General features: G+C 41.0%; 1 protein-coding gene across 3 annotated transcripts in view; it reads left to right on the top strand.

The window, feature by feature from the left end:
• Positions 1-21,898, top strand: part of tln1 (talin 1) — a 118,829-nt gene that overhangs the window by 20,035 nt on the left and 76,896 nt on the right. For all 3 annotated transcript variants that reach the window (XM_035991143.1, XM_035991141.1, XM_035991142.1), the window contains exons 2-9: positions 5,424-5,496; positions 11,280-11,442; positions 13,947-14,044; positions 15,142-15,271; positions 17,266-17,418; positions 18,537-18,679; positions 19,822-19,949; positions 20,357-20,417. In XM_035991143.1, the coding sequence (XP_035847036.1) occupies positions 11,313-11,442; positions 13,947-14,044; positions 15,142-15,271; positions 17,266-17,418; positions 18,537-18,679; positions 19,822-19,949; positions 20,357-20,417 (843 nt within the window). In that variant the 5' untranslated portion in view covers positions 5,424-5,496; positions 11,280-11,312. The remainder of the gene's footprint in view (positions 1-5,423; positions 5,497-11,279; positions 11,443-13,946; positions 14,045-15,141; positions 15,272-17,265; positions 17,419-18,536; positions 18,680-19,821; positions 19,950-20,356; positions 20,418-21,898) is intronic.

Raw genomic sequence — 21,898 nt, 5'->3', positions numbered from 1 at the left:
GAATTTCTCAACAAAAACATTTATTGAACACTTCACCAATTTACACTTGTATACTTCAATTAAAAATGTATAATATAAACATACTGTATATTGTATAAATGTATGAAAAATATATTAAATAAACGAAAAACAGGTAAGAAAATAAACTTTGTCAAATAAACCTTTCAATGAAAAAATTAAGTTTAGTGCACTTAGCAGCATTTATTAAACTTCTGAGAATACAAATCTGCAAGCTTCACAGAAAGTGACATGTTATTAATCTCAACACTACTTCCTCCTAACTCCTGTTGAATCACATAAGACTAGGGCTATCTAAAGTCAATTCTGTTTTCTGTTTTGGGGACCCTACTGTTACATGTCCTGTTGACCTCATTAGGATCTTATCTGAGCACATTTCTGTCATTCAAACAACTCTTAGTTTAAAACTCGTCCAGCCAATTTAATAAAATGAAGGGTTTTATTCGTGCTGGAGTCCATAGATGCAGTTAATGGATACAGCCACGGAGAACTGAAGGCTCTGTTAGCAACGGTTAGCTCCGTTAGCGGTTAGCTCCGTTATAGGAGTGGATGTGACTGCCACGGACAGGGGTAACAACCAGACTCTGATAAATGACATTCGGGGAGCTTCCACAGCGGTGTGGCCGCGGTGTTTTGTACGGTTTTATTAGTACAGTTAATCCCAAGGTAAGAACACCAGCAACATGCTACTGCTAACGGTAGCGTCTAGACCAGGGGTCACCAACACGGTGCCCGCGGGCACCAGGTAGCCCCCAAGGACCACATGAGTAGCCCTCAGGCCTGTTCTAAAAATGAAAATTGAATATTGATATTATCTGTTTCCCACCGTGTTAAGTCATTGTTCATAATTATTGATAATGAGAAATCATTAACGTGATCAGTGTCTTCACATAGATGACTATCATTAATCATTAATAATCATATATAACTAAAGGCAAACTGAGCAAATTTGTTATTTCAGAAGAGTGTATCAAACTGGTAGCCCTCCGTATGACTCAGTACCCATGAAGTAGCTCTCAGTTTCTAAAAGGTTGGTGACCCCTGGTCTAGACCATAGACTGTATATATTAATATATACAATCTATGGTCTGAACCTGAAGTGACTGTGCGAGACTCACCGCGCACAAATTCACGAGGGGAGGGGCTGGAGGCAGCTGGTCTGGGTGCGCTGTAAAAAATGTCGCCTATTCATGTTTTTAACACTAGGCTGCCCGCAGATGCGCCTGCCTATTAACCGGCTTGATATACTGGGATATTGGCCGATGCCGATTATGTAAAAAAAATGCCAAAAAACGGCCGATCAGTCGACCTCTAATTGGCAACAGATCTCGGGACGTACAAAGTATCTGATATATGTGGGGCTTTTATTTTTTTTAATCACATTTCTGTACAGCCAAAGAGAATGTCAACAAATTGCTTGGTTTGTTCCAGGGCTGCAAAATATATATATATATTTTTTTTTATCGTCATCGCAATATCAACTGGTGCAATATACACATTGTGAAAATCTGCAACAAATCGCAATAGACACAAAACGCAGTAGAAAGCTGCACAATACAATGTAACTGTCATTTTTTTTGTGTTGCCTTTTATAGTCAATATAATGTTCTAATAATTTCTTTCATTTTGTTTAAAAACAGCAGAAATGCAGAACTGAGTACATTTTAATATCTGTTGTATTTATTGCAAGTAATATCGTTCTCGCAATATTTTCCTTCTATCGTGCAGCCGTAGTTTGTTCAACCAACACATGCATGGACCACACTGTGAGCTTCAGGCATCGGGTGACAGAAGAGACTGTAACAGTAACACATGCTGCACTTATCAGCCCTGGAGAGCAGAAAGTAAAATATGTTGCTCTGCATATTAAGATAAGAAGTTATTGTAATAATCCTCTGGTTGTTGTTGGACAGTTCCCCCTACGCTTTAGACAAAAACCAAGTCTGGCCTGAAGGACATGAGGCGAGAGATAGAGTATCTGACTGCTGACAGGACAGGATGACAGTTGACTGCTGTCACTGTACAGAGGAAGTCTGGACTCTGACAGGAAGTGAAGTTAGCTGAGAAAGGTCTTCAAGCACTGGTGATGTAGCTGCTAGGAGCCAATACTTGATGCTTAATGTATATGCAGACCTTTGTTGCTGAGTCTGAAAGGACTGTTTGGTTTTATTACGACTTAGGTCTTCTTTTTGTCCATGCATTGCTCAGATCAGGTAATTGGTCAAGAAACGCTAGCAGTCAGATATTTTGAACACAAAGAAACAGTTCATCCACATCCAGATCTAAATGTGTTGAAGGCCTGCACGATGTGAGGAAAATATACAAACAAAATATTGAAGTGTGTATATTAGCTACACATTTCCTATGCGAGCCTTGTTGTCTTTAAAGTCTAAACTGGGTTGTAATTGAATATTTTGCACGCGTGTGTGTGTGTGTGTGTGTGTGTGTGTGTGTGTGTGTGTGTGTCTCAGCCTGTCACAGAGCAGGAGAGAGGCTGCAGCGCGATGATGCGTAAAAATCTTGTTGGGAGCGTATCTGTGAAGTTTGGTTTTCAGTCGTGTATAAATGTGTCCCATTATTTGGGTGCTCATGTCATCCAAACTGCTCCTTATAAAACTCCGAGTTGGAGTGAGTGGACCTCCAGGCCGTGACCCCATCTGACCCCAACACACACACACCGACACAGATGGTGAAGTTAAAAAGCCTCACACACACACGTGAACGTTGGCCGATATCTTGTTGTCAGATTTTTAAAACCTTTAAACATCAGTATGTGATTATTTGCCAGAGGAGCTTTGCTGTGCAAGGAATTTGCCTTGGTGTATTTGGTGCATACAATAAACATAAAAAAAAAAAAAAAAGGATTAAACAATAAAACAAAGGAGCCTCAGAAGAAGCAGACGAAGAAGTCCAGTATTGGTCAACCCCCAGTATATAGTATGCAGTATGTTTTAAAGTCATATATCCTCAGAAATGCTGCTATATTACACAGTATGTACACTACGCATCATGTACAATCAAAGAAGTAAGTATTTTATCGTGTCAACTCAAGGAGTTACACTGTTTTTGTTTTGCTTAGATAACTAGAACGGTTCGAGGAGCCAAACTTAAAAATATTAAGTTCATTCAACAATTGTGTATTTGTATCACCGATAGTCGTTAGACTAGACATCTAGGTGTATTTATTCTTCACTAATAAAGCAGTTTGAGGGTTGACTCCCCCACGCGACATGCTCAACAACTTGATATGATGGGTGAAGTGAATGATGAGTTGCACGTTCAGTCGACACAGGCATTGCATATGTTCTGAAACGGGTTTACAACTAAAGCACTTAAGTGAACAGAACTTTCCCATTTGATGTACACACTGGCAAAACTGAGCTTTTTTACTTCTGATACTGAGAATCTATATTTCTATATAGAGCTGCAACGATTAATCGATTAGTTTTAAACAACTTTTAAATTAATCTATATCTAAACTATTTTGATAATCGATTAGTCGGTTTGAGTAATTTTTTTAAAGACAAAAGTAAAAATTCTTTGATTCCAGCTCGTTAAATGTGAATATCTTCTAGTTTCTTCTCTCCTCTGTGACGGTAAACTGAATATCTTTGAGTTGTGGACAAAACAAGACATTTGAGGACGTCGTCTTGGGCGTTTGGGAAACATTGATCCATATTTTTCACCATTTTATAGACCAAACAACTAATCTATTAATCGAGAAAATAATCAACAGATTAATCGACTATGAAAATAATCATTAGTTGCAGCCCTATTTCTATATCTTAAGCACTTATAATCTTTTGATTATGCCCAAAAAGAATATAAGTTAATATTTGTACAATGTATGTGCTTATTTCTCATGTCTTGTCTCATACTGTTCAACACAGTACACTAATGAATGCTTTTCTTTGAAACTCAGCCTCAGTATTGTTTTCTAGTGTTTCTTTTGCCAAACAGATTGTGATTGGCTGCTGTGGACTTTAGTGCACTCTTCCTCATTTCTCGGTAATTACTGTTGTGACTCGGCACTTCCTCTTTCAGGCAGGGTAGGATGGGAAGTATTCACAGTATTCGCAGTATATTGCATTTACGGAAGTGTCCAGGCTTTCTCTCAGTCTGTATTGATACTTATCAAACTGGAAGAGTGGAGCAGTGAAGTACTGGATGTTTGGTCCTAAATGTGTTTTTTTTAAAATAATAACATGGAAGATAATAATTTGAAAGACCTGAATGAGCTTTAAATGCATGAGTCCCTTCTTATCTTTCCTTAAGCCAAACAAACTGTCCTTACATTCACTGCAGACAGGATACACTGCTCCCTGCTGAATCATAGCTGGGAGTTTACAGATGAAATGCCCTTTTATGGCATTGAAGGGCTTTTTCAAACAGGAAATGATCTCACAAGAACCCTGTCACACCAAAGTAGAGGACGGTCCAAGTTTGTGAAGACGTTGTTTCATCAGTGACTGATGAGAGTCCCTAAACAAAATGACCATCAGAGAGAAGCTCCTCCTAGCACTGCTGTGTTTCAGCATGTTGGGCTGAGTGGTGCAGCCTGAGGCCTGAAGTGCGTTCAAACATGTTGCTGCGGAGAAATCCAGAGGCAGCCAGTAAAATATTTGCGAGAACTGACTTATGGGTATGGATTTTGCAATACCTGTCATTACCGTGATAAACACACACACAGAGGAGAGCTTCCTGCCACAGCACCCAGTGAACTATTTCACACCCAGACAGGTTAGAGCAACTCCACAAGTTCCACTTTTCCACTTTATTTATCCTTAGAAAAGGAAATTTAGTGTGCAGCAGGATGTCTAAAACACATGCACAGAAAAAAAGCACCACCAGATGCCAACAACATTGTAAACACAACACAGGACACACATCAGTGGAGACCTTCCCCCAAAACCAATGACCGAATCCAGTTGGACTGTACACAGGTAAATCTGTCATAATGAACATGGACAGGAATACATAAATAAATAATCACATACTGTATACACATTTCAAGAGATGTCAATCAAGTGAATTCAGGTTCCTAATAGCCACAGGAAGAAAAGAATCCCTGGCACGTCTAGTTCTTAACATAGGTAGCCTAAAATGGCGACCTGAGACAACTGAGAGTGGGTGATCAGGCCAGTTTAAAATGTGGTTAGCCTTACCCCTGACCCATTTATCATATATATATATATGTGTGTATATATATATATATATATATATATATATATATATATATATATATATATATATATATATATATATATATATATATGTGTGTGTATGTATGTATTATAATTTGTAAGAAATTGCAAGCTCACAAATTGCTGGAGGGTCTGACTATTGTGTTGTGATTGGTCATTAAATCATAATGATGGTAACCTGGTCTGTTTCCTTTTCTTCAGCCAGAGAGAAAAACCCAAAGGCCATCATCTGACTGGGCAGGAGGGCTGTCACTCAAACACCGCTTTACATCAGGTATGTACTTCACCCGCCTTCTCTCGACGTTGACTACACTGAAGTGGACATTTGATCAGAATACAGCGTAGAAGATCTGCTTAGAAATATAGAAACTATTGGATAGCTTAGAACAGCACAATGTCATTCTGCTGAATAAAACATCACATTCATTATTAATTTCACTTGTTTTCATTTTAAACAATATAATATAAATACAATACACATTTTCTATAGGCTCAGTCTACCACAAAAAAAAAAATTCCAGTGCTGATTCCATGGTATCAGCATTTTAGGTAGTCATGGAAACATTAATGGTCATGTGACAAGGGCTGGGAAGATTGGCAACAGTAGCCAAGTGACAGTACTCTGATCCAATGGAAATCACAATTTTCAGATTGACAGCACTCTAGTCCAGTGGATTGGGGGGGGGCGCAATCATATTTCAGTGGGGGTCTGTGCCCCCCTTCCAGCCCCGCCCCTGACTCCATGTTTGCCAGGAAAAAGGCAGTTTTCCTGCATATTAAGTCCACTGTTGTCTGTTACTACATTACCCAGCATTCATTTTGATCGCTGTATCCTGAGATCTGATCCCCTGCCAGCTACACACCACATCCGCCTGTCACCAAGGAGGGAGCCAGAAAAAGCAGGAGGAACGGAGGGTGATACGGTGTCAGCAGGATGCCAGGCTGAGGGTGTCAGCGTGTCTGTGTTGTGATACTGAATCTCTCTGAGCTCTGATGCCAACACACGCCGTGCTGCTCTCTGCTGTCACTCTGCAGCTAAGCTGTCATCTCCAAACAGCTTCATAAAGACACCCGCTGCTAGGATCGGGCATCGAGAACCGGCTCGAACTTGGAACCAACAATGGAATCTTTTTTTTTTTTTTTTTAAATTGGAATCGTTTCGAAAATTTGGTTTTGAATCGGCTCATCGGTTCCAAATTTAACACTCGCAACTTTTGGTTTTCCGTAGCGGTGCTCTAGTGCAGTCATTCCCAGACTGGTCCGCGGACCACTAGTGGTCCGTGAGGGTACTGCAGGTGGTCCGTGGAAAAGCAAAATAAAATATAAAATAATAGTTTTTTAACCTTCATTTTACCAGGAAATTCCCATAAAAATTAAGAATATGTAACTTATGATTTGTAAAACTCTGAAGATTAATGATCCCCTAAAATCGCCAAAGGTTTTGAAATTTTGACTATATCCAAGGGTTCTTATTACTGTATAGATGTAATACTCCATTGCTATTGTTATTCAAATGAACCTGATTATGCCCTCGGGCGCTTGAGTAAATAAATAAATAAAATATGTGGCAGCTGTTGTGTGCAGTAAACTTTCTTTTAACAAGCCTGTTGTACTGATGTGATGACCAGTTATAGTTTTAGTGCTAGTAGGCCTATTAAGAGGTGCGGATTAATTCAGGTAGGACTGTGTGTATACATATTTTATTATGTGTATTATGAGGTGGTCCGCGAAAATTCTTGATTACAAATAGTGGTCCACACACGCAAAGTTTAAAAAAAACCCTACTCTAGTGTGACTTTATTTGACGTTGAAAAAGCCCAGTGACACTGTAACTCACCACTGAATCAAAATAGAATTTCCTCTTATTTGTGAAATAAGCCTTTCACGTTCAACTCCACCCCTCAGAAGAATCACAATCGATAAGATCCAGAAACGAAAAGAAGGAATTGGAATCAGAATTGTTCAAATTAAAACGATGGCCAACCCTACCTGCTCCTTCTTAAAGTATTCTTATGATACACATACAACTAGCAGAGGTTTTGTACTTATTGCAGCCCAACTCAAGACTCAATTTGCACCTACCTTTCTAAAAAGTAGAAGTAAAATGTGCCAGCTCTTTTTTTGTCTTGCACTACGCTCGTTGTGGTTTTCACAGCCCACAACACTGTTGACTGTTCTAGTCTCAACACTCTTATCATCCTCGTTTCCAGCAGCAGCAGCAGCGGTTTAGTGAGAAAGCTCCGATAGACCACCTGTACACTACCTGCCCAGCACCAAACAACAGACAGACTCCGTTAGAGACTAGCTGCTGAACAAAGTGGAGCATTTGGCAGGTAACCGGCCAGCATAGAGTTGGTGGAGACTGTGGAAGAACAAGATCAGGTCCAATTCAGTGGCTGGTTCAGAAGAGTTTTATTCACTGCGCAGTGGAGGCAGAAGTTCACTAGAATGATGACCAGAATGAGTCTCTGACCAGAGGTTCATACACAGTTACAGGAAGCAACAGAATAAACAAAAGCTGAGAAGACCTTCAACTCACAAGTTTTTGTTTTACAAACAACAGAGCGACTAAAACTGCCTAAAACGCTGGTATCAGTATCAGGAAGTACTGGAGTTAATGCACCGATCCGATACCATGTAATAAAGCCCTAAAGAAAATCTACGTTAAAGTAGTTTATTTATGTTCTTTTTCCGTTATAACTGACTGTCAAACTGGATATTAAAAGTTCTGTGGCGTTCATTGTTTGTGTTTGTTCATGTTACACAAAGAGTTTAACCGACAACAAAGATAGAAATCATATCACATCCATACAGGGATAGTAGTATACAGTTGTTAAAACATAATAAAATATGACACACTGTTATCTGATCAGTACTCGGTATCGGCAGATACGCAAGTTCAGGTATCAGAATCGGTATCGGGAAGCAAAAAATGGTATCGGACCATCTCTAGTTGAAATTGACCGGAATTCTCCTTTTAAATAGTTTTAGCACAGTCGAAATATCATACAGAACAGTAGCAGTTTGATCAGAGAATAAAAGGAGAGTGGGTGTAATATTCTGTTTCTTTACATTGTGGTTTGGTAAACATGACACTCCTTTCTGGTGGATAACGTACGTTCTACCCCCAATCTGTACAATGGGCATATAATGCACGACTATTTTATATTAATGAACGTCCGTTACATTCAAGCCATTGCTAAATGATTTGTTACAAAGCTTATTAAGCCTATCCGCTCCACAAAACTCTTTCTGTATTTCTCAGTATGGCTATATTTAGAAAATGGTGTAGCACGCAGCAGCTGGAGTGATGAGTTTTACGTCACCGCTAAGAAAGAACAGCAGAAGCGTTCAGCTTTGGACATAAATCTTCCAGTACCACCATTTACAAATCTTCCCGTACAAGTAAAGGTCCTGCATTTCAAATCTTACTTAGGTAAAAGTACAAAAAAGTACAAGTGCTCATCATGCAAAAGAACAGTTCCTGTCCGTCTTATAATTATCCTGTACGTAGTATTATTTCATTACTATCGCTGTGTGAGTTGCATTGAAAAGTTGCAGCTGGTCGAGCTAATTGAACTTTTTTTTTCTACATACAGTTGTTGGATTGTTTAACCTACAAGAATGTAACATATTTGACATAACTAATCATATTTTCTGCATGTACAGTTGATGAATAAACTTATGAATGAATGAATGATGAATAAATAAATTTCAACCACTGGGAATAGTTTGAGAACATTGTCAGCCCTGGTTCATTCAGCTCAGAGCAGCAGAGGAAATGGGATCACCCCTCTCTTTTTCTAGTTTGGTCCTTTTGAGACCAGATTCAGTTTGTAACATGTCACAGCCTGCTGTGTAGTTAGACAGTGCTGTGACAAACACCAGGTTCAAAATGGGGACTCCTATCTAGCTGAAGCATGTTCGGTTTTGCCCACAATTTTTAGGGGCCAGCCAGTTTGTAATGCATTAACCACAATGTGCAGTGCATAGACAGCACAGCTGCAGCATTGAATAACTCAGTTTCCTGTCTGAGCTGCGTTTCTCACAGTCCTCTGGTTTCTTGTAATTATTTAAATATAACTGGAGTTCCTTATTTTAAAGCCAGCTTCACACTGTACTGAGAAATGTAAGAAAAGAATTAGAAAATCCCCTCAGTTCTGCGTCAGGTTCAGTCCTCATCCATTTTTTGCTAGTCACGGTCCGACAGTGACAACCATTCACTGCATTCATTTGCGCTGCACTGCATTGTGATGCCATAGGGCCCAAAATCCCTTTTCCCCGTAGACTTACATGGTGAAAGAAACGTCCGTAAATCAGTGGATACATTTTTTTCGAGCGTCACAACCCGACGACAACATTTGGAAAGTCTAGAAGAGCCGCCTGATTAAATCATTTAATCCCCATTTAAAGGTGCAGTAGGTAAGACTTATAAAACTAACTTTCTGTCATATTAGCTGAAACTGACCCTATGTTCCAGTAGAACTACATGAAGCAGGTAATTTAAAAAAAATAATATGGCTCCTCTGGCTCCACCTACAGCCTGTAGTGTGATTTGCAAAAATCCACCGCTCCCTGTTCAGATGCACCAATCAGGGTCAAGAGGGGGTGTCCAACTGTGTGTCAATCGCTGCTCATGCACACGCATTCATTCTCCCTTGTGGGGGGAGGGTCTTACGAGACCGTTTTGGGCTTTAGCAGAAAGGGGGGAGGGACTGAGAAGTTGTCGATGTTCAAATTCTTGGGCTAAGTCCTGGATCTTCACAATCCTACCTACGGCACCTTTAAGTTAGCGGAGTGCTAAACCGGAAGTAGCAGCGCCGATCATCCGGGGCATTTTATATGCAGGAAGTTGACCTTTTTTGTCCATATGCGCCACTGAGCAACTCTCATAGGAAGGAACGGGGCTCTGCCTCGAACGCAGTATCCAGTTTTTTTTATACATCCGTGGTAAGACGGATGTACACTGGGCTGTCATGTGAGGAGGGTGATTCTGCAATAAATAGCTGTTGATTTGGTAAGGGGCCCATACAGAATGCCTATGTAAAGGGTCCAGAATTGAGTGCTACTGATGCCCATATGTTTTGGTCATGCCATCCTTTTTCAGAATTACTGGTCTGAAATTTTTAGCACCACATCCCAAACCATCAAAATCCCAGTTGAACCAACTGCTATCATATCACAGCCCTATTTGGAGTCCTTCCCCTAACTCTGTCACTCTTAAAATTACAAAACAGACTTTGTAGACTCTTTGACTCTCTAAGCCAGATGCAGGAGTGTTAGTACTTAACAGCAGCCCTGCTGTATATCACAGCGGTACCGTTCATCAGCCCTACATATCCCATAAGCACTGAATATAGCACAGTTTTCTGCATGTGTTGTGTTTAATAGCACTGCAGAGAAATACTACCTTGTCTGTCAGCGCATATTAGGTTTGCTAATGCTAACTCAGCCAGCAACTGTGTAAGAGGCAAAAACTGGGGCCACGGTTGAGTCTTTCCTATTACATCCCAGTTAGGGAGGGGCCCAAGAATTTGGCTGAACTAAACGTTCAAATCCAAGCAAACACATATGTTTCTGTTGGGAAAATCCCCTGTATTAACATATTTCAACAAAAACCTGTGCGATCATGTGAACTTTAAAAGAACTTGGGTTGGATCAGAACTGTTGATGTTGACACAATGTAGGGCTGCTTGATTATGGAAACACTCATAATCACTATTATTTTGGTCAGTATTGATATCCCGATTATTTAACACTATTACCCATTGACTTTTAGAAAGCTTTTGCATTTAGTGAAGTTAAATCAACAATGAAAGCAGGTGAAAGCACCTTGAACTGTGACATTTCCCGTTTGGTCTTTTTTTTTGTTTTCATTCTGAAAGACGAGACAAAATAAGAGTTTACTTGCAAAACGTAACGTGCAAAAATAATCGTTTTTGTGATCGTTAGGAGCCGAAATCGTTATCGCAGCCCGAACGCAGCGTATGTGACATTGGGCTACATTTGTGTACGATTGATTTGTCTTGACTAACTACTCTATTGGCCGTCCTGCAGGTGTGAGTCGGGTGGAGGTGCAGAGCAGCAATCATGGTGGCCCTGTCACTAAAGATCGGCGTGGGGAACGTGGTGAAGACCATGCAGTTTGAGCCCTCCACCATGGTGTATGATGCCGGCCGCATCATCAGGGAGAGAGTTCCTGAGGCACAGCTCGGACAGCGTGAGTTCTCTCTCTCTCTCTCTCTCTCTCTCTCTCTCTCTCTCTCTCTCTCTCTCTCTCTCTCTCTCTCTCTCTCTCTTCCTCTCTCCCTCTCTCCCTCTCCCTCCCTCCCTCCCTCCCTCCTGTGTTTCCCATACACTATGATAACGCTACGATCGCGGACATTAGCTTACATTAGTGCTTGCTCCAGCGGACCACTGACCAGCATAAGGTAGCCAGTTCTATGAAGAAAAAAACAAAAGAATAGCACAACAAAGACATTCTTCAGGCTTCGGAGTGGGCTGTGGGTCCAGGAGACTGATGTTTTCTCCAGATTAAATGCAGATACACACACACACACACACACACACACACACACAGACACAGACACACACACACACACACACACACACACACACACACACACACACACACACACACACACACACACACAGACTTTCAGTGCTGGACTTTGGTTGGCCATGCATGGATGAGAAAGAAACCAGGGTCCCAGGTTCTTAATATTCATTATTAACACAACTATTTCTGCTGTTTTTTGGGATCTGTGCAGCTGCAACTGTCTTGAGAAGAATCTGAAAATGCACGCCGTTATACCCATTTTTTTTTAACTATATATTGAAACAATTTCACATCTTCCCCCTCTCTATGATGGCATAACTTTAGAATAACTCTAAACACTTGTGCCTTTTGACGAGGTCCAATAACACTTCTAATGAACTACAGTACTACTTTTCTAGCATAATCCAACCCTTATCCAAGCCAGGTGGTTTCTTGTTTCGCAGGTTGTTGCATTAGATTAAGAAGCAGCTTTGCACTCCTCGTGTTGTCTTTATATGTATGAAAACCTTTCAAGCAGCACTCAGTTGGACGGTAGGGGATAGTGGAGGAGGAAAGCTGCGTGTTCAGCAGGCTTCTGCAACCGTCTGTGGATGATAATAATGAGGTCTGATCTACAAATAATTCCCACTGTTATACTTGCACACTCTATGTGGGACCTGGAGTTGGAGCGGAAATGTAAAAAATAAGCCCTTTTGTGTTTATTGTAACATTTCCTGTGAAATCAATAAAAACTATATATATATATATAGTTAACCTGGCTGATTAGCCCTCTTCCCAGGATTTCCCAGTATTTACTGTATAGACTATATATATATATATATATATATATATAATAGATGATTGATTGACATCTGAAATTACCTGTGTGGGTGTTCACGCATCCCAGCCCACAACAACATTTCTCTCTTAATCTCTGTTGCACTATAACAGCTAAAAACCGTAAAGCAAATGATATGACAGTATGACATGTACAGAATGAAACCAAAAACAATGGCACCTCCAGCAAAGCCATGATATGTGCACACATATAAAAACAAACAAGAGTTGCACCTTTGCTGTCACCCTCCAATTCCTTTTCCCTTATGGGGTTAACCACTTGGTGAATTATTTGTATCCTGTCCTGCATTTACCCTCTGTAGAAGCTCCCCAATGTCTCCTTTATATATATATATATATATATATATATATATATATAGGTCAAATTGTTTCCAGATTTTCTCATACACCCCCAATTTGTTTTTTAATATAAATGTTATCTCTCCATGGACATATTCTTGATCCAAGCACTGATTGAAAGTGCCTCCATTTTCTTCCAGATGAGAGCTCCAGTCCTTTTTGCCTGTAGTATAGCACAAATAAGCACATTTACAGTAGTCGCATATGAGCATTTCAAGAAGCACATATTGATTCTTTTCACATGTAAATGGCTTTTAGGAATAATAACAACAACAACAACAAAGACATCATAGGTCAAAAACGTGTGCAACATACTAAAACGCAATCATTTCCTAAAGACAGTGAACATGTGGAAGTTAAAGTGAAACATCGGAGTGTAGAATTAGTACAAAGCAACCCTAGGGCCATGGTGTGGAATGTCTAAAAGCAGATGAATTGTGGCCTTGCTACCTTTTGTCACGGAGATTACAGGCTCTGCAGACGAGCTGCACTTAAAATTGTCACTGTAAACTGAGAATAGCCCTTTGCTCCACAGATACATCAGCTGGCATGCAGAGTCACAGTATGTCTTATTACATAAGCGTTTTCAACAGCAGCTCTCTGCGTTACTTGTTCAATGTGGAACAATTTCACATTTAGAAAGAAGAAGTCAAAGAGTTAAAGCCAGTATCCCTGACTTGCCTAATTCAACATCTTGATTTAACCCTCCAGCATATGAAATGGTCCACTTCTCCTGTCTTAACCTCAAGAGACCAGTGGTCACATTTTGAAATGTGTAACCTGATATGTTTGGAGCAGATGTATGTGTTTGAACAGGCGTACGTAGACCATCTAGAGACCCACTGGCCTAGTTTAACATTTTTAAAGTTACATCCACCGCAGGTACTTGAGACAATAATAGCTCAAAAGTCACTGAATGTCCACATGTGCATGTATGCCAAGAAACACACTTCCAGTGACTCACTCAGTATTTCTGATTCCTTCCGCAGCCAATGACTATGGGCTGTTTCTGTCTGATGAAGACCCAAAGAAAGGCATCTGGCTGGAGGCAGGAAAGGCCCTGGACTACTACATGTTGAGGAATGGGGTGAGTCACACACACTGCACATCACAAAATGTTACAAATACCTAACTGCTAGCACACAAACAGACAAACAGCCTCCCAAAATGACAGAGTGTACTGTACAAACCACTTAGTTTTTTTGATTGAGCATGTTAATATGCACACAGTGAATGTGAACATCCATACACATGTGAACCAGGATACAACGCCCTCTTTTGTTTTCTACAACATATGAATAAAGAACAAAAGTAACAAGAGACCAAGCAACTAATCTATTCATCCAGAAAAATATGCAAAAAATATTCACATATTCACAAGCTGCAATCAGAAAATGGTTACTTTTTTTCATAAGAATTACTCAACGATTATCAAAATAGTTGCAGATTTAATGGTTGACAACTAAACAGTAAATGAATATATATTTGCAGCTCTAAGTTAAAGTATTCCAAGTCAATTCTGCAATATGTGCCAGACATGCAGAGCAACTGAAAATAAGTTTCTCTGCGACCCACGGTGCAATAAGGACACGTACAACAAGTATAATATAAAAGATAAGAAATATATACAAATAAAGTTAAAAAAGATAAGTAATATGTACAAATAAGATATAGAAAGTAGTAATAAACACAATACAGTAATACATTCTAAATGGTGCAAATGTAAGGCAAAATCAAATCGTACAGAAAACTAAAGATGAAGATATTTGAAATGTGCAATATAAAGGAAGAGTTTTCACGTATTTATGTTTTAAGCATTATTTAAGCAAGTATTTAGTTTGCAGTAGAGTGACTTTGCTCCAGAAACAGACATGGTTCTGAAATGCCCATTCTCAGCGCCTAGTAAGACCCTTTTTCCACCAAAATTCCAACAAGTCTCTTTGCGCTGCCTCATTTTAATGAACCTCCTACCTGTTCCTAAAATACTAAGGGAAATACCAAACTGTCGGCGCGCTGCCTGTGCTGGTCGCTGCACCGCCAAGGAAATGGGGCCCAAAACTAACAATGTCTTGTTTGAAGGAGATTTGGTCGATTTATCTCTGTGTATTATGGATAACGGAAGCCTGAAAGATCTATCAGGCATTTTGACATGGTGTAACCCAGACGTGTCTCCTCTGTCATCAGGACACTCTGGAGTACAAGAAGAAGCAGAGGCCTCTGAAGATCCGCATGCTGGACGGCACGGTGAAGACCGTCATGGTGGACGACTCCAAGATTGTCAGTGACATGCTCATGACCATCTGCGCTAGAATAGGTCAGCTCTGCCGCACACCGCTCACACATCCCCTTGATAATAATGCCTGCCTATTGTAGGGCTGGATCTGAATATTTGTTCGATTGGTAGGTATTTGATTTTCAATTTTGGGATTTGAATATTTGTCTTTTGAAAAAAATAACTTGCCGCTGGCTAATTTATGCAGCGCTATCTTTGGGCTGGGCGATAGGGAGAAAATCAGATATCACGATATTCTTGACCAAATACCTAGATATCGATATTGCGGCGATATTCTAGGGTTGACAATTGGTGCTTTAACAAAATATCTTCACACTTAGATTTTAGATAAATAATCATCAGTAATGTGGAAATAATGTCAAGCAGTAAAAGACACCACTATGCCATATTACGATATCCAAAATCTAAGACAATATCTAGTCTCATATCCTGATATCGATATAATATCGAGATATCGCCCAGCCCTACGCTATATCCTCCATCTTAGCCAAGAACAGATCAATGTCGAGTTCCAACGAGCAGTCTGATGCGTGTAGAGGTCTGTATGGTTATACTGTATCAGCCTGCTGTTGTTTTCAGGCCATTTGATGAAGGCAAAAGAAGATAGTACGACCATTCATAACGCTGCTCTAGTGAGGCACTGGCTGAGCATTCATTCACACACACACTGCGTCGGCGGCCACTCACCAGACTGTCCAGCAAAACCGCAGGTCCTTCCGTTTCTTTTGAATGCCTGCGGCAAAAAAGTTAGGCCGATTCAACTTCTGGAGAAAAGCAACCTTAAATCACCCTGCGGTCGACAATCATGTATCCTGAGATCAGACTCGTCTGTCAGGATCGCGGCGTGAGAGTCCCGTTAACATTACTGTAAACTAGGGATGTCCTGATCAGCTTTTTTGACCCCCGATCCCATTTTTAAAATATTGAATATCTGCAGATACCGAGTCCCGATCCAGTACTTGTAGATGCTCAGATAATGGAGCTGCACAGCGTTTTTGTTTACAAAAATAACTAAGTAGACGTAGTAAGTAGAAGTTACTAAAATATGTCCTAAACTGAATTGATTTAACTTAGTGCAGGAGGTGAGTCTTCTCTCTCAACACTCTTTAGGGTCCCAGCAAACCCCCACCCAAAGAGTAAACCGTTTCAAGTTCCCCGCTGGACAACCAAAACTAACCTCAGTGACGCCTCTTGCGCTTAATAGTAAATCTTTGATTTTCTTCTCCTGTTTAGCGATGTCGGCTCCAGGGAATAACAGCCTGAGAGCGTGAAGAAGGGTGGAGAGTTAGAGTAATCTGCTTCTGTAAGGAACAGGTGACTAAGAAAGACGGACTATTTTACTTGTTGCCGAGGGATGGCGAGCTACGAGACTCTCTCTGGACAGACACTGGTGATTGGCCGCGCCATGTTGGTCTGAATGTGCTGGAATCCAGGCAGTCTGGCGGTGCGTTTGTGGCGCAGGGCATGTGTGGTTAAAGGCAGCAATCACTACAAGCTGATGTACATGATCAGAGTATGGTAATCACGGTAAATGCTGCTCCCCGATCAGTTAAAAAATGCCTAAATCGGCTCCCACCCGATCCTGTGATCGGGATCGGGACATCCCTACTGTAAACGGGAAACATCACTGCCTCTATTGCTGCAACAAAAGTGTTTTAAAAAACTAAACACAAACACTGAACTGCGGAGGAGTTTGTGTAACAATAGGTTTTTCTCTGCTGCCTTCACTTGCTGCCGTAAATTTTGACACCCCCGCTGCCGCCGAAGCTTCAAATATTCTTTGTTAAGTAGCGATGTTTCGAAGCTCAGAGTAGGGTACTGGGTACAGCCCTACAGCCTGTTGGCTGATTAGTGCTCTGACGGCATTCTGCTCGTCTGTCCATCAACACAGAACAAAATATGATGTGTCTTCACTGCATGTTAATGCCCTTTTTTAACTTCATCCTCAACTTGTGCGTGTACAGCAGGGTGAGATTGAAAGTAAATGAAGTAACCTGAATCTGTTTGCGTGTCAGGCATTACAAACTACGATGAGTACTCGCTGGTGCGAGACATCGGCGAAGAGAAGAAGGAGGAGACCACGGGCACGCTGAAAAGAGACAAGACTCTGCTGAGGGACGACAAGAAGATGGAGAAGCTGAAGCAGAAGCTCCACACAGATGACGAGTGTATGACAAACACAAGCCCCCCCACACTCACCATCTTTAGCGCGCGCGCACACACACACACACACACACACACACACACACACACACACACACACACACACTTAGCACTACCTTAGCCCGAGTCATCACTGAGTACGTTTACTTCACCTTCAAACTTTATTGATTTCGTCCCCAAGGGGCAGTTTGTGGTGCAGCAAGGCATAAGTGCAAGACAATTGGACACACAGCACAACAAAAGACAACAAAAGAAGGAGATCCACATTACGTGGGGCACTGAATACTAAGCACATGGACTACAACCATAAATCACATCATTTTTAAATAGTTAAAGACCTACATTCCCTAGTTAAGCTGCCAGTTTTTCCATCATAAAGTCCTAGTGCAATACTAATAAAATCCAGAAATAAACACAATCTATCTATAAAAACCATCATCAATCTAACAGTCTAATGGTCCCACAGCCCAATGGTCCCACAGCCCAATGGTCCCACAGCCCTATGGTCCCACAGCCCAATGGTCCCACAGCTCTATGGTCCCACAGCCCTATGTTCCCACAGCCCTATGTTCTCACAGTCCTATGGTCCCACAGCCCTATGTTCTCACAGTCCTATGTTCCCACAGCCCAATGTTCTCACAGCCCTATGGTCCCACATTTCTAGGACATTTTCAAAATGAGGTCTTTTGTTCCTACATTTCCCTTCAATTTAAGCCCTATCCTCCCACACAATTTTTTAGGGTTAGGGGGATAAAGGGCTAGGGTTAGGGGGATGTATGTTGGGATAGTGTCTTTTTCGGAATAAGGGCAAAAAACTGAATATTATGTGCATGTAAACCTATTCACTGATATTTTCTCCACTCTAGAACACTAGAGCGTTGCCTTTCTCTCGACACAGATCACATAATTACAAAATCAATAAAAACACTTAGTAATGAGCTGTTGGAGGCAAACGGAAATAAAAGCTGTATTGATTGGTTGCTGACACTATCATTGCACATGTGTATATTGTATATGCATGCAGCACTGATCAGCCATCAAAACTGTCACTTTTCCGTTAGCACATTTTACAGAGAGTAAAGAGAGCAGCGGGTCATTTGATCTGGTTGGTGTTTTTCCTCAGTGAACTGGTTGGACCATGGCAGGACGTTGAGGGAACAGGGCGTGGAGGAGACAGAGATGTTGCTGCTGAGGAGGAAGTTCTTCTACTCAGACCAGAATGTGGACTCCAGAGACCCCGTCCAGCTCAACCTGCTCTACGTACAGGTACACAAACTACAAACACACACCTTGTAAATCTCTTTGAAGCCAACCATGTAAGTCAGGAAAATGTTTCCTTTTTTTTCATCTGCTTATTCAAGTTTAAAATGTTAAAGGTGCCCTGCCACACAAAACCGTTTTTACTTGTATTTTTTGAAATGTGTTAGGGCCATATTTTTATTTTTTTAAGATTATTTTTTGGGGCTTTTCCCTTTATTTTTGAAAGTGGATAGACATGAAAGAGGGAGAGAGATGGGGGATGACACGCAGCAAAGGGCAGCAGGTCGGATTCGAACCCTGCGCCACTGCAGGACTCAGCCAACATGGGGCGAACGCTCTTACTGGGTGAGCTAGAGGCCGCCCCGTGTTAGGTCCATATGTGTTTGTGTTATGTGGTGAATGTCTCTGTAACTATTTCTGATTTTACATGTTCTTTCTTTATATTGTATGATATGTGTTTTTATTCTTGGTTTCGATGTTAAGCACTTTGGATACCTGCTGGTTGCTGTAAAGTGCTATATAAATATATATTATATATGCTTCTGTTCCATCTTTGTTGGGAGTCGCACATGCTCAGTACCTAGGTAAGGACTACTAGCCAGTCAGAAGCAGAGTATGAGGGCGTGCCCTGACAGTACCTAGGTAAGGACTACTAGCCAGTCAGAAGCAGAGTATGAGGGTGTGCCATGCTAGCAGCTAGGCCAGCATTATAACGTGTGTTACAAAGTGACCACGTTTGTCTCTGAAGTAAAGGCTGGACTACAATAGAGCTGTTTGGAGCAGTTTGTGAACAGTGTTTTCTGTTGGAGATGGTAAGTCTCTTTGGGGGGGACTTTGGGCTTTTTCACTTTGGAAGCCTATTACGTGCACAAAAAGATATATAACACAATAAAGGAAAAATGAATAGCCAAAAAGCATAATATGAGCACTTTAAAAAGAAAAAAAGAAATTTGTTCTTCAAGGTAAAAGTACATTTCTCATAGCACAGCATTAAGACTTTTTACGACACTAGAGTCCATGGACCACATGCCTGCTTTTGTCTGTGTGCTTGTCACACATAGGGTCAGTATGATTTAAATGGGACATTTGTGCTTAACCTTTGAATAAATGTTACGTGTGTGTGTGTCTGTGTGTGTCTGTGTGTACAGGCCCGTGATGACATTCTGAATGGATCGCATCCCGTCTCCTTTGATAAGGCCTGCGAGTTTGCCGGCTATCAGTGTCAGATTCAATTCGGCGACCACAACGAGTCCAAACACAAGCCTGGATTCTTAGAGTGAGTTCAGTTCAGACACGTTATTATTCCCAGTGGCAGCTTCCCAGTCCATACAGTCAGTTCCAAGGAACACTCCCCAAACAACAGTTAAAGATGCCGTAGGAAACATGTTAAAAAGATATGGGGACAGGTTAAAAAAAACTAAAAGCAACACATAAGAGACAATTAATAAAGGCAATAAACACAACACACAACACGCCTATGTCTCTGTGATAGCCATCATTTAGGATGAGCATTGTTTGTGTTGAGCAGCCTTATAGCAGAAGGAATAAAAGACTTAGAATATCTGATTTCATATTCATATTCCCATTTTTCTCTTTTTGTTACATTGATTATTATTTGATATATATTTCTGTTTTGAGTAGGCTTATGAAATGGTCCTGAGCTCTTTTCTCTTTCCTCCTCAGTTTAAAGGAGTTCCTTCCCAAAGAGTACATCAAGAACAAAGGAGAGAAAAGGATCTTCCAGGTAAGCCTGTGGTCTGTGTGGAGCGGCAGGAGCCTGTCAGTGCTAATTTCACTGCCTGGCTAGATGGACACGACTCCTTGCATGGCATCACCAGCCTAATTCACAAATGTGTGTTAGTCTGGACAGGAGGCGGGGGGGGAGGGGACACAGACATATCTGCCAGAGCAAATGAAATATGAGGTTGCAGACTGGTTCCCAGGCTACAAGACAACATATAGGTTTCATAATGTTCGTTTCGTTTTATCGCTCCCAAACACACTCTGATTTCTGACGCTACAACAGAGCTTCCAATATTGAAACTGAAGCTCACAGTACTGACTTTCAAAACATCAGACGCTTTCTTAGATTTGGGGGTGGTATTGTCAGGCTCTGTCTTAAAGCTTTTACACACCGAGGGAGGGGGGGGGGGCGTGACGAATAAACAACACAAGAATGCGAATTTGCAACAATTTTTAGGATAAGTTGCAGATATTCACGCCAGCTCATGGACCATGTCGTGGGACAGTGTAAGGTCCGTCTGGGGGGGGGGGGGAGAGAGAGAGAGAGAGAGAGAGAGAGAGAGAGAGAGAGAGAGAGAGAGAGAGAGAGAGAGGGGGGGGCAATATTTGTTAAATGATGTGTCAAACCAGACTAAAGAAAAAATATTAGTTTGGTACAGATCCTCGCAAAAATCACACTATAATGTTTTTTTTTTTTTCATCTTTATTTTTCAATGAAAAATGATTATAGTGATAAAAAAATTATCATTCTCTCCAATATCGTGAATCCAATCGCAATATGAGTCAAAATAATCGCAATTAGATATTTCCCTCATATTGTGCAGCCCTAGTATCAAGTAAATGTGCAGTAGCTAGAGTCTGCAGGTTGAACACTAATAAATGCTGCAGCTCCTCCAGACTGACAGAGGTTTACCCCCGTCTGGTTTCCCCGGCTGCTGAGGGGAGTGACAGGGGTTAACGTTTGCTCCGTAGACTCCAGCCCCCTCGCCCCCCCGTGCTGTCCGACCACGGTGGGGAAGCCGAAACGGGAAAAGCAAACACGCAAAATATCCTGAGTTAATTTAATGCGCTCTGGTGAACCGTTTCACAGTGTTATTGTCATATGCACAGTAAGGAAACATGTTTCCCTGTACAATGAAATTCTTCCTTTGCTATCCACAGAATGCAAAAATGTATTTTAAATGTCAAATATACAACACATAGGCATACAAAATACAACAATTTTAAAAGGCAGCGTGTGAAAAATAAAGCAACAATAATAAACAGTCCGAATGTAAACAGTGCACGTTATGCATGTGCAAAGCGAAAAACACAGTTACGCGCTGTAGCGTATGTCTAGGGCTTTTATTGTGAAAGGTAAGAACGCCTTTGTCAAGGTTGAGAGGAGTAATAAAGTTGATGTTAAAGTTATGATCCACTTTACGTACACAACGCGATTGTTTGATGTCTTTATTTAGTGCCAAAGTTCCGAAAAATCAATCT

Source organism: Sander lucioperca, chromosome 14, assembly GCF_008315115.2.
Source record: "Sander lucioperca isolate FBNREF2018 chromosome 14, SLUC_FBN_1.2, whole genome shotgun sequence".
In the NCBI taxonomy this organism is placed as follows: domain Eukaryota; kingdom Metazoa; phylum Chordata; class Actinopteri; order Perciformes; family Percidae; genus Sander; species Sander lucioperca.
Note: the sequence above shows the minus strand (reverse complement) of the source record. Positions and strands in the feature narration are given on the sequence as shown.